The 13,295-nt window shown below is 42.8% G+C and overlaps 1 protein-coding gene across 1 annotated transcript; it reads right to left on the reverse strand.

Annotated features, from left to right (window-relative positions):
* Nucleotides 1–227: 227 nt before the first annotated feature.
* Nucleotides 228–683, reverse strand: LOC104409679 (leukemia-associated protein 7 homolog; the record flags this gene model as incomplete). Its single annotated transcript, XM_010019616.1, has 1 exon — nucleotides 228–683. A coding segment is annotated over exon 1 (456 nt), but the record flags the coding sequence as incomplete, so codon positions are not given.
* Between the last annotated feature and the right edge of the window lie 12,612 nt (nucleotides 684–13,295).

Genomic DNA, 13,295 nt, shown 5'->3' on the forward strand with positions numbered 1-13,295 from the left:
CACTGTGCCAGAAAGTGTTTTTACCCCCTGAAGCCCTGTGATGCAACTACACTGAACTGTCAGTAGCTTTCTTTTTTGTAGGCTGTAGGCTTAAATTACTCAACTGAAAATTAATGTAGATGAAACTCTTCCAGTCTGCATGGCAAGACCCAGCATGTCAGTTATGGGATGCAGGCTACTGCCCTTCTGCCCAAAGACAAGTGAAATTCTGTCTCCCTCTTACTTACTTTTGGGTGGAGAGGAAGAGGATGCTGCTGTAGGAGAGGGAGCAGGAGAGACTGTTCTACTTGTACAAGCCGGGAAGTTGCTTCTACTACTCGGGACATCTTGCTGCGCAGAGCCTTCTCTCGAAGTGTCTCACACCTTGCCAGCCTTGGCCGTGCCAGCCTCTCTGGCCTGGGCTCACCTGGGCTGAGAGAAGACAGGTCTTCACTCTCTTCTCCCTCCTTAGGGCTTTTCCTTAGGGTTTTTCTCTCTTCCTCCAGCTCCTGAGCCCCACCAGGCTTGGACACCTCCATCACTGCTCCTGGGCTGTGCCAAGCTGTGCCAGACCTGCTGGCACTAAAGGTTTGGGAAGGCTGGGGGGGGCTGTAGGGAAGATGGGGGGCTGCAGCAGCCTGGAGAGTGCAGAGAGCCGCTGCCTGGTGTCTGATGGACACAAGCAGAGCAGATGGCCCTGCCATCAGCCTTCCCACTCCAGACCTGGGTGCAGCTTTTTAAACCTGGATTGGCCCCTTCCCTCCCTCTTCCCTCTTATCTCTGACCCATGTTGGGTGGCCACCCGCCCCACCTGCCTCTCCACCCCACCAGGGCCGGCTTTGCTCGGGAGGGACAGATGGGTGGGTGCAAAGCTTGGGTCTGCCAAGCCTTTCGCACGAGGCAGTGTAAATCCTCCCGTGGTCCCTGCTGAGACCGCGCTTGCCAAGGCTGGCCCATTCAAGGGGGTGGGGTGTACATGGAGTCAGCCCTCCCAAGGCTGTGTTAAACAGCTTGGTGCTGAAGGATTTTACAGCATATTATGATGTGCAATTTAAAAGGAAAGCAAGGGCCAGGAGTGAAACTTTTCATTCCAGACCCCTCCTGTTTCCAGGGGTGTTTGATGCAGATCTGGTTGCTGCTCCCACATCCCACACCAGGTGCCTCCCAGTAACACCCACACCAACAGGCAAAGGTCCCTGGAAACACCCAGCTGGGTCTGGCGAGCAGGGTTTCCACCAAAAAGCTATGGCTGCTGCTAAGTCAAAACTTCTCCGCTTACCCTCAGTTTAATTACTATTATTATTATTATTATTATTGTTGTTGTTGTTGTTATTAGCATTACTATTATTCACAATTCCAAAATACATTAAATGCATCCAGACCTGTCAAGCTGACAGTACTGCATTTGGAGCATGGAAAGAAGTAAAAAAAAGTCTCAAGTAGGAAAACAGTGGGTTGGAAACGGGAAAGCTGAATGAGCCCCACCTGAAATAACTCCAAAAAAAGGCATTTCTGGCTTTGGCAAGTCAGCCAGAAGGATCCTATATGTTTTTGTATATGGTTCCCAAAGGATTTAAAACTCTAAGATTTGATGCTAAACCTATTTCTGTGCTGTGAAACCAGGGACAGCTGTACAAATATTTGCTGTTTTTAATTAAACCTAACATTGCTACTTCCTTCATTTAAGTTAGGTCAAAGGACTGGCAATTTTATGCTTTGATAGATGAAGAAAAACAGTTGTGGGTGTTGTGTTTTAGAAATATGTTATAAAATAAGAAGTCTGAGGGAAAAGACCTCAGAAGCTATAATAGCTCTACCCTTGTGCTTTCTTCTCAGATATGTTTTCCTTGTCAAATATTTTGCCTTGTCCATATAGCAACTGTTTCTACTGTAATTCTGCTCATTATTTTTCCTTGAAAGACTTTTATCTAAATTTTCCATTTGCTCTCTAGTTAAACTTTAGGTAGCATTCTCTCAGCATTGTGTTCTTTATAAATGCAGATAAATCTGCTTTCTTAGGGGGAAATGAGGAGGGACATGGCTGCAAGGACTCTCTTTGGACCCCCCTACATTGCCTCAGTCACCGGGCAGATCATCTCACAGCAAGTCCCTCTGGAGAAGTGCTGGTCTTTCTCCTGCTCCTCAAAGCAGGGATTTACTCTCACAATCTCTTACAAAATCAAGTGTATCAATCCTATCTCAGGGCTAGAGATAAACTATCAACTCAGAGACCCATTTCTTGTTCACACAGCAAAGACGAAAGAGTACCAGCTGGGACTAGAAGGGGAAACCTCTCCTTTCAGCTGCATGGCTTGCCTGCTACTTATCCTGGGGCAAGTCCCTCACTCTTTGACCGTGGGAAATGAGGATAATGGTGCTGACTCCCATGGTGATGTGTTTTCAGACCTGTACAGTAGAAGAACTGAGTATTAGAGTTCTTCAGGTTTTTAGAGGAGGGCAAAGAAGACATGGCATCAAGCACGAATTTTCCCCAAGTTGTCTTTGTCAAAAAATCTGGATTCATGGACATGCACTATTGGAGAACGTCCATTTTCATAATTTTTTGTTTAAAAATCAGGAAAAAATGCTTATAAAGTCAGAATAATGCATTCAAACACCCAGGCACATATTTTAAACTTTGATTTTTTTTAGTGTGATTTTTTTCAGTTTACTTTTAAGTCGAAGTATAGACAAAAGGCACCAAGGAGGAGTAAGAGAAGTGTTTCGCTTGTGTTGATGCACATTCTGTGTTTTGGTTTGTTTTATATTTTAATTTACAAAAATCTAGTGAGATTTCAACTTTTCATTCTCAGTGAAATATCTCATATTTTCTGTGGAAAAACAAAACAAACAACCATTTCTTCCCCTTTGATACATATAATGAAAAGAATGGAGAGATTGTCCCTTTTACCTAGTTTGTTATTTCTTCTTTAAAAGTCACATCTCTCACTGTGCTAAGTGAAATTATTATTATTATTATAAGGTTTGAGGATCTTCATTATGTTCTCAGTAAAGCTCTTTGTTATTGTTAGCAATTTTAGCATTATATTACTGCTACCAGCAGTTTCATTGTTGTTGGTTTTGTGGTGCTGAGTGCTAGTATTGAATGGAAAAGAAAAAAACTCTTTTTCATAAAGGTATAAACCTAATCCATCAGTTGATAGACATCTGTCAGCAGAATGTTCTTCCTATAGGGGATGATCAGACTAGCCTGGCATCAGTGCAGGACCCATGCTAGACACTCACATCAAATGGCAAACGAGGTAAAATTGCAGAGAACTGGGTACAGGATTGTGGAGAAGAACACACAGATTTGCAGTTTATCAGCTTGCTCACTTTTTAAGTGCTAGAAATATGGTCTTCTCAGGTGTTCTGAAGTTTTGGGGTGGATTAACATTTTATAAAACTTTCTATAAAAAAACATAAAAACCTCCAAAACCTCTAACAAACCCTTATCAGGAATCTTCTTAGAGAAATGCTATCCATGGACAACTGCAAAAATGAGAAGTGGAAGTCTGGTTTAATTTCCAACATCTGCCTCCCTATCTGCTCGTTGTTTACATGCGTTCCATGTGAAGCCCTGAAGATATTGAGTCATTGGTCAAGTAGACAGTAAACCAAGAGGAGATAAATCATGACTTAATGGTAAAGAAATCATGTTGTGACATCCACCTTTGGTACAGCTAGTACCTCTCACCTAATAACTTAAACCATGGCAGAATGGGTCTGTTAACTGTTTTTAACAGGGTTCTAGTGCGTATCCATATATCCAGAGGTTCTCTTCCTGACACTGCTGCTGTCCCATCTGTTTTGCCAAGTATGTCTGAAGGCACAGAATGGATGTAGAAGCTTCTGTGCCCCCCACTCTAGAATGTATACAAAAAAGCAGTTTGTCCCTACACTACTTCTGCTATAATTGAATATACTTGTGCAGTCAATGAGTTTTTCTCAATGAGTTAACCATCCTTCCAGGGTAAAAAAAAAAAAGCTGAATAGCTGCTTATTTTAATCTGGCAGCACTTTGAGAAAATACAGCATTTTTTCTGTCTCACGTAGCTCAAGGCTAAAAACCCAAAGAGCAAGAAAGCTCCTCTCTTCTCCCCCCACTTCCAAAATGAAAGTCAAGATTTTGTAAGATTCAGCACAATCCGTGGGATTTATGTTGCACCTGTTGAATTCTCACAAGAAATATCAATTAAAATATTGTGACTTTGGAAGGAACAGAGGAAATCTGCGGGGAGACTGGAACTACGTGTCTTTTCTGCACCTGCAGCAGTCTGCCGTCCCAGCTCCGTGCCTCTTGGGTAAGGAGGGGCTGCCGGGCCAGTGCCATGCGCCGCTCCGTCTCCATTGGTATGCAAGGAGAAGTCCATTTCCCCCAGCTGTGCCATGCTCACTTCTTGTTTGAGTTGGCACCCACTGATGGTATTGGGACGATGAGGCCTTGCTGACACACTGCTGGAAGTGTTTGGTGGCACAGATTTGGGATGCTCTTGCTGCCTTTGAGTGTCTGGACTGTGAGGGGGGAAGGGAAGCTGAGATCTCACAGCAGTTAGCTCCAAAGCCCAATCAAACCTGATAGTAATTTCGAAAAAGCTTGAGTGGTTGTGCGTGCATAAGCCTTGTCCCAGCTGGCAATAGTGGGATTTATCAGGAAGCTGGGTTCTGCACTGTTGTTGGTTGCTGCTGTTGCTGTTTGCATGTTACAGCTCTAGTGGGATTACTCTGGTGGAGCAGGACCTAAGGGGATACGCAGGCTCAGGAGAGACTGCAAGTCCAGAAAAAGTGCTACATATGTTCCTAGAATGTGTTGATCTAATTTGAACTTGATTAGGTTGTCCTAATTACATCTTTCCTTCTTTCCTCTTCTTCTTGTTCCCCAGTGTTTTCCCTGAATGAATCTCACATCCAACATTTTGGGTGTACTCACTTTGCATCCATCTGCAAAACAAGCAACTCCTCCGCCTGAACTGTGACAATGGAGGGCCACATTCATGATCTTCCCCAGGGAAAAAGAAAACTGGCTATAGTGGGATGCCTGTTGATAAGTGAGAATAGGCAAGTAAGCTGTAAACTGTTTCCACAGCCTCTGACCGCTCTCAGCTAGAGGCATTTTTTTTGTGCCCGTGATCTTTTATGTTTAGTATCCCATAGTGGTTCCCTCTCCAAGTGCGTGTCCACTCTCCCTTTACACCCATGAAGCCAGACTGTCTTCTGGCAACAAAGTGTATGCCTACTCGCTGCTTGAAGAATCACTTCCTTACATTTGTTTTCAACCTGGCTCCCTTATAGCCCATAGGACATGTACTGAAAGAGACCAGTAAGTAGTCAATCCTTCTCTATGGAGGCCAGCATTTTGCAGACCTCTATCATATTTTCCCTACTGCTCCTTTCAGGCCTCCTCCCATTGTCCTGCTGCAGCTTAGCGTCCCCACAGAGGGACAGCTGGGATTGTCCCTTGTCCTGAAAGCAAAGAGTCAGCCCAGTTCACTTACATAATGATGAACAACTGAATTAGCATGGGTGGTTTAGCACCAGGGCAATGGAGACAGCCCATGCGTCCTGTTCTGCTGGCTCAGCTCTGGGGTCAGGACTCTGCAGCCAAGGGCCAGGTACAGCAGCTGGGCGCTGCAGCCTCTTCCACCACTGTGGCTCTTCCTGTGGTGAACACTTGACCAGACTTAGATGCATGTTCCTAGGATACAAATACAACAATATTTTCTCTCTCATACATGTCATTCTGGGGAGATATTTTGCCCTGAGAGCCGACCTTTTATATAACACCAACTAAATACACATTGCACCTAAGTGGAGATACTCTGTTAGAAATAAATGTGCTTCTAAGCATTTGGAAGTGTAAAGGTGATATTTATAAAGTGACCAGAACACCCACTATGTGCTGCATAAGCCAGTGAAAATAACAGCTGCTGAGTTTTATCAGCTTTAGAGCACCACAGGAGCAGTGCACAGAGCAGTTCATCTACGATGTGTCAGTGCTGAGCACAGCTGACTAATGCTCTGCTGTAGCTAAAGACAGGGTAATCATATAGACACTATGAGTAAATGATAAAATGAGTAGCAGTTTTATGTCTTCTCAAATGCTTTCTCCTAATATCCACATCTGTACCGTATTTGTGGGAGTAAAAGCAATGAAAATTCCTGCAGGTCAAAATAACTTTATTCTTAAGAGTATACCTAGGGTGTTGTCTTCCCTCCAGCTCAGTGGTAAACATGTTGATGTTGGAGTAAAGAAAGGGCTGGTATTTTTCCTGGATGAGTAAAGTACAGCTTTATCATTCTGCATTAACTGTTTCGGCTACTGTATACACTTTTTTACCTACTAACTGTGTTCTGATGGTTTGTAAGTCACAAACGCTTCTTTTTAAAAACTTCTGAAACCACTAAGAGCTCCACATAAAATCTGGGGAGGAAAATCTGACAGGAACTGAAGAAAATGTAATTACCTGAAGTGACAGTTTTGTTCTCAGAACAGTTTCCACCATAGAAGGGCATTTTTTTTTATTTATTTGTTTTAATTTTCTGTCTCTTGCTTGTCTCTTAAACAGATACAATTTGCATTTTCCTTAGGGGTAATGTCAGGTAAATTACCTGAAACTGCAGTTCAATGGACACTAAAAGTCCCTATAAAGTGGCACTGGTGCTGAAAGATGCAGTCCCACTTTCTCCTCGCCTCCGCCTTCATAGCTGTACGGAGAACTGGAGTGAGAAGCTGATCTGGGTCTAAGCTTACCCAGCAAGAAAACAGTCTTCAGATGGATTCCGTCCCCAGGGAAGCTTGTTTTGCACGTATGCAAGCTCCTGTGCTCACGCAGGGAGGGATGCTGTGAGGCAGGAACAAGTGATGGGAGATTGGGGATTACTTTTTAGCGATACTTTTGCCATTTTACGTTTTACCACAACTAACCTAACAGTAGCAATATTAGTGTTAGCCAGGAATAAATGGGACTAGCTATTTATTTATTATAAACCACACATAAATATAGTCCTGTGTCTTTAGAAGTAGGGAAAAAAAGTCTAAATATGCGGCATTTGGCATGGAAGGCAATTGCTATAGGCTCTGTCTCACCTGTGCTAGCTACAGTTCACTTTGCAGATGTGCTGAAGGATGGTTCATGTGTTAAGAGCAAGTGACTCATAATTGGACCTTCTGGGAAACATTATGGGTCACCTAAATTCAGCAAGGAGTTCAGAGAGAGGAAATCGAGCTTAAAAGAGCTGAGCGACTTGAGCTTGTGCTGCACACAGGATATCAGGTGGCAGGAGGAGGAACCAGCTCTAACCGGAGGGGCCTGGAAAGGAGCCTGGCTTGGTAGGGACAGACCTGAAAGGCTCCTAGCGAGGATGTGAGCTGGCTAGGGAGGTGGGAGGGAGTCTCTGGGTAATTTTGAACTTTGCGTTAACAAAGCTGGCTTCCAAAGGGGGAACATTCTTGGGAAAACAGGAAGAGAAAGAGGTTGAAGCAAAGCCAAAAATTAGGCTGGGTGAACAGCAGGATTCATAAATCTGTGTGCAGTTTTTACCCGCTCTCACAGAATCCCAGTCATGAAAGAAAACCAAACTTTCACGTTTGAGTCCTGCATGTGAGCAGTTTATATGGGCGAATGTTCAGCTGAGCAGCCAAATGAGGGACTGGGTGGTGGTTAAGAGTTAGTGATTGTAAACAGAGAGCTGTTTACGTTCACAGGAGAAAAATGGCTCACAAATATCTTGCTGTTAAAGAAACAAGGTCGGGTCAGGTGAATAAAATGGATTGATCATCTAACAAAAGAGGCTGAGTCAGCCCTTCAGGGTAGGGTGTGGATGAAGCTACATCAACAAAAACACTAATAAATCTGCTGTCAAGATTGTACACTTGCTTCCTGTTTATGCATGTGGGCTGGGTAAGGGGTCTACTGAGTACATATTTAGTAGGAGATTCCTAAGTTTAGATAGATAAAACTCAAGGTTACCACTCTCCATGGAACCCTGTATATCTTCCTTTTTCTTAAAGGAAAAAGAAACAACCTCACAGGACAACAACAATATTCTGCTGTCAAACTGCCATGAAGCTCCCTGTAAATGATGTTTCTAGATGAATGGCTTAGGCCAGATACCTCTTTTCTAGATGGCATATGTCAGGTAGGTGAATCCCAACCACAAAAACTACTTTTCTTCAGAGATATTGTAGAGTTTTCAAAATGCAAAACTAATGCCTGTAGCTTGCAGTCACTAATAGTGATCTGCAAGTACGTTTCCACCTCCCTAAAATTATTTATTTCTGCCTCTACCCATCTTCCACATTTATGATGGCAGCTCCCACTAGATTTGACCAAAGAGGTATTGTTTTGCCTTGGTGCTCCCATGGTACATGAGTTCATCCAAGTCTGCTGTTTGAAAAGAGCACACGAGAGGCCAGCTCATTGAGCACAATTTATTCCAGATCTTTGCAGAGCATACAATGCTCCTGAGCCCATACAGATGTGTAGCCAATAGGGAGCTGTCTGGCTACACAAGATTTTTATATATTTTTCAACTAAATCAGAAATCCAAATGCAGAAGTCAGCAGTTGGGGATGTCTACATGGATTTGTGACTCTCCTGCCTGAGTTCTAAGGTTATAAACCAACAAAGGGATTAAACTCATATGTACATTTTTTTCCTCTATGTGACAGACTAAGATGAATAACATTGCTCATTTACAGAATCAGGGAACATTTAAATGGGAAAGGTTTCTTCAAACCATTGAGGTAAAATCCTTTTGAAAGCGGTTTTAGGCTGGTTTTGATAGCACTCAGTGTCACCATTTTTCACAGGAAGACATCTCTTCTGCCAACTCTAATGGTTTGCCATGTGTGTTTTATAAGGCCTCACCACTTCAGCTTAAAAATACCCAGAAATGGGACATATGCTGGCACTCCTGAGGCATATACTAGCATAAACCAAAGTTATTTAATAAAACTGTAATATAATTCATTTTATTCAGCCCTTTCAGAAAGCCATGTGTGAAAGAAATGGAAGACAGTAGAAAAAATGATGCTGTTGGCAGAGAGTGCACAAATGCTGTGTTTGCTTGAACCCACATAAATGGGTTCAAGGAAGATTATAGCTCTGTATACATACACATTAAGCTCCTGAATCCTGTCATGCCCATCCCTCTGACCCTAGCACTGCCCTCATCAGAGGTGAAAACCAAAACCACCAACAGCTAATCAGGTGCTCAGCCAAATACATGTGGGTTATGTCACACTTGCTGCTGAGACCTTGGGCCAGAAAGAGCGGGTCTGGACTCACAGCAGACACATCCTGGGGATGCGGGAGATTTACCAGCATGAAGGTGGGCACAAGCCTGAACTTCTGGCACTGGGGAACATGGACTGGTGGGATCCTGTTGATAACTCACTGACCCGACTTACAATTGCATTTTCAGGCAGAGGGAAATGCTGAATTTGAGCATGTCCCCCTCCACCCTTGCGCCTGCTGCTGGAGAACTGCTCTGAGTTGGGAGGGCAGCACAAGGCACACAGCCAGCAGCATGAACTCTCTTCATATCTTCATGTGTACAAGCTGCATAACTTAAATTTACTGGTGATGTGGAACATTTGGGCCAGTGTGACTGTCCTTGCCTGCAGATGTTAACGGCAGGCAGCAGACACAAGCTGTGCAATGTCATCTCTGAGTATTTCTGTGGTGCTAAGGAAACGAGGACCAGGAGAGAGCTCCAATACTGAACCCTCTATTACCCACATTACTTACTGGTTTATTTTCTCCCTAATTTTGACCTCTCCAGTCAGCTCTAAGACAGTGCCCAAGCACTGTTTTAGCCAAGACTGTGCCAGCTTTACTTCTCTCCATCTTACACCATTCCTTAATGCTATTCCAGCAGGGTTTTCATTCTTGAACTCCTCCATATGCTTTTATGTCACAGTCCAAGCCATGAAAAATGGACCTCAGAGTCTTGCTGTAAAAACATAACTCTGGTGGGTTGTAGCCTTGGCTTGCACTCTTCTAGAAATTTTGAAAAGGCTACACAGAAAAATGATAACACCTGAGTACAAGGTGTACCAAATGATGCTTGCAGGAGATCTTGAGCCAAGGTGGTATGGATGCAGTTTGCACAGGAGGAAGCTTGTCCCATGCAGTGTAGATGAAAGCCAGGTAGTCCCTGCTAAATAGGCACTATCAATCCAGTTAGACTTTGTGATGGGGTCCAGATTGGCAGTAACTGGAAAAATTATCTGTTCCAACTTTCAGATGATGCCCTGACTTCTGTTTAGCCTAGGATGCTTTTCAAGTGAACCCCAGCTTTTCTTGGTGTTCGCTTGGTGTCACTGCTGGGAGTGCATCACAGAGCCTACAGCTGGGGCAATGCTGTGACTACCAGATAGGGCTATAGAGGTTGACCAGCCCATGCTGGGGGAGCTCCAGAAAAGACAGACACTGAATTCAGGGTTGCATCACTGCCTAATCAGAAAAGAAGGAAGGAAATCTGTATCTTTTACAAATGACTGGAAGAATCCAGGATGAAGTTGTGAGGCAAAAATAGGGTCAGCCTGGGAGAAAAGTCTTATATTTGCAGTTAGTTTTTGAGTACAGGAAGAAGTGATGACAGCCTATTTGCTTCAATCCAACTCCCTCTGTCATCTAGTCCTAGGAGACGACCAGAGTCTCTACATGGGGCATACTATATTTTTAATCCAATTATAATATGGCTCAGTCCCTTTCCTACAGCTTAAGCTGAAGCATGAATACAATTAGACAGCAACTGAGTCTAACAGCCATAGCCATAAACTTGATGGTTTGCATAATTTGGATGGGGGTTTCTTTGGAGATTTGCTGGAAATACTGAAGGTCAGGTTTTGGTTTTTCTTCCAAAGGTAAAAATGAAGACTACAGCTCTTTTGCAAAGGCCATAAATACAAAGCTAATTTTTCTAGGAAGAGGGGCCTGTGCAGTGCATGGTCTTATCTTGCAAGCATTGTCATGGACTGCTGTTAAGTTCAGCATGGCTTTGAGTCTTCAGGAAAGAGCCTGCAGTTTGTCAGCCCAGATGCATGGAAATGCATGCAAGCCCTTGCCCATATCTAGGTTTACCTGTTTTCACACAGCATTTTTCAACCAATCAATCAAATGTGTGACAATCAAATATGTAGTTTCTACAGACATGTTGAAGAATGTGAATACAAAAAAAAGACAACCAAAAACCAAACAAACCAGCAAACCAACCAACAAAAACAAGCCCCAGACTGTTGAACTGTTTGATGGCACAAGTCAGGCATGTGCTTACAAGGAAGAGTAAAGATGATAAGGTTGTCCTGTTGTCATCAACGCTTGCCATAGGAGCAGCATGACATGGGAGTATTTGTGTAGCTAGGTTGCTGGCCCCCACCCAGATCTGAGCAATATCTGACCCTGAAAGCACCTCACAATATAGTCCTTGAAATGGAAAAAAAAAAAATAATCTCAATTACTGACAACTTCCTGGTGCTTGCTGTAGGTGATTTTCTTTTTAATGTCATTATAAATTAACATCCCACTACTATAATATGAAAACTAACCCAAATTTAATTTTGTTTTTGCTGCTCTATTAATATAATGTGATTTTTATTTTGGTCAGGTAAGCATTTAAAAGACATAATTCAACTAAACTGCCACAGTTAAGGTATGTCCCTGACCAAAGAGCATTGAGTTCCTTAGTGTGGAAATCTAAGCAAAACACAATGTCTCATTATTATTCTATGATTCTGTTAAGGCAATGTGCCGAAAAAGAATCAGATTCTATTAGATGTGGTAATGGGGTTGTAAAACACATATACATGTTTTGGTCTGGTTCATATAGGCAAGATTATAATTTTCTTAAATAGTGGAAGGAAGTGGTTAATTTTCCTGTGTAGATCTTCATTCACACATGTTTGAAGTTTTAATAGGCTATTGGACCTTCTACAATGAATCCTCTGTATCTTCATTCACCTGAATGCCCCATGATCAAACTGAAAGTTTGTTGCAAGAAGTAAAAAGTCGAAGGGTGTAATTTTCTACTTTCTATTACAGGATAAAAAGAAGAAAACTTCTGGTTCTGGCAGACTTCATTTGAACCATTTCTAATTTCACTTACCTACAGATTCATACCGTGTGGTGGGTTATTTAGGGTTTATATTATGAATGGTTATACTTACTTAATGCAAGAACATTCATAAGACATGTACACTGGATACAATACCCAGTCTATCTCTTCCCAAGTAGAAAAAACTTGCAGAAATCTTTCCCCTCTGCCCCCTCCCAAAGATCTGGGACTCTGTCCAGGTATCTGTCTGCTTTTTCTCTGAATTTTCCATCCAGAGCTTGTGAAATATATGTAAAGCTGATTCTGTAGGTCATACTCATGGCAGACCTAGTGCTAGTTACACAGGGCTCCCAAACCAGGCCAGGCAGTTAGCTCAGCAGGTAAACGGGAAACCAGACAGAACAGCCAGACAGATGCCAGATTTCTCTGTCTTCAACCTTTGACTTCCGCAGAACATACATTGTTGAACCAAGTTTCAGTTTTGGGCCTCAAAAAGGAGGCAAGGAAGAAATGGCCTGGGTCAACTGCAGCCTCCAAGGAGGGTGGCACGTTGTAAAGTATCCAAAGACATATGCATAAGGTTGGCAGATGAGGCACAGGGCTATGGCAGACGAGTGCCTGTCTGGGGCATCTGGAAACCAGGTGAAATACAGCAGCACATCTCAGACAACATGGCATGGTTATACTTGAGCAGCAACGTGGACTCCTTACTGTTTTCTTACAGTGACCTGTAATTACATTTTCCAAGCGAATCTGAATAACTCTTAACTGGCTAAATAAATAACCTCAAATGAAATATTTAATTAGAATTTCCCAAACAAAAGATGTCTTTTCTTATTATTTTAAAGAAAATCAGTGCAAAGCATTGGCTTTGCAGAGTATCTTTTCTTGTCTGACAAGTCAGGCCAAGCAAAAATTCCCAACAAGCTCTAAGTTTAAAACCTGATGGGTTTTTTCAACCTCTGAGACCCTGAAAAGTACAGGCTGGAGCTGCTGTGGCTTTTCACAGCATTTCATACTTGCTCATTTCTCTCACTGTTTATTCAGATAGGGGGCTGCTGAGAAGTCTTTTCTGGACCTTCCCATCTCAGATGTCTGGAACACTTCTTATTCCTTCATTTTGAAATCAGAGTGAAAGGATCTTTTCTGCCCTCTTTTCAGTTCTTTTCATCCTGCCAAAAGCTGTCTTGAATTATGCAGCTTTTGTAAAACTCCTTGAAATGTATTTATATAAGAACCATAAAAATTGAAGTGAA

Source organism: Nestor notabilis, unplaced genomic scaffold (assembly GCF_000696875.1).
Source record: "Nestor notabilis isolate BGI_N333 unplaced genomic scaffold, ASM69687v1 scaffold11608, whole genome shotgun sequence".
Taxonomy (NCBI): Eukaryota; Metazoa; Chordata; class Aves; order Psittaciformes; family Psittacidae; genus Nestor; species Nestor notabilis.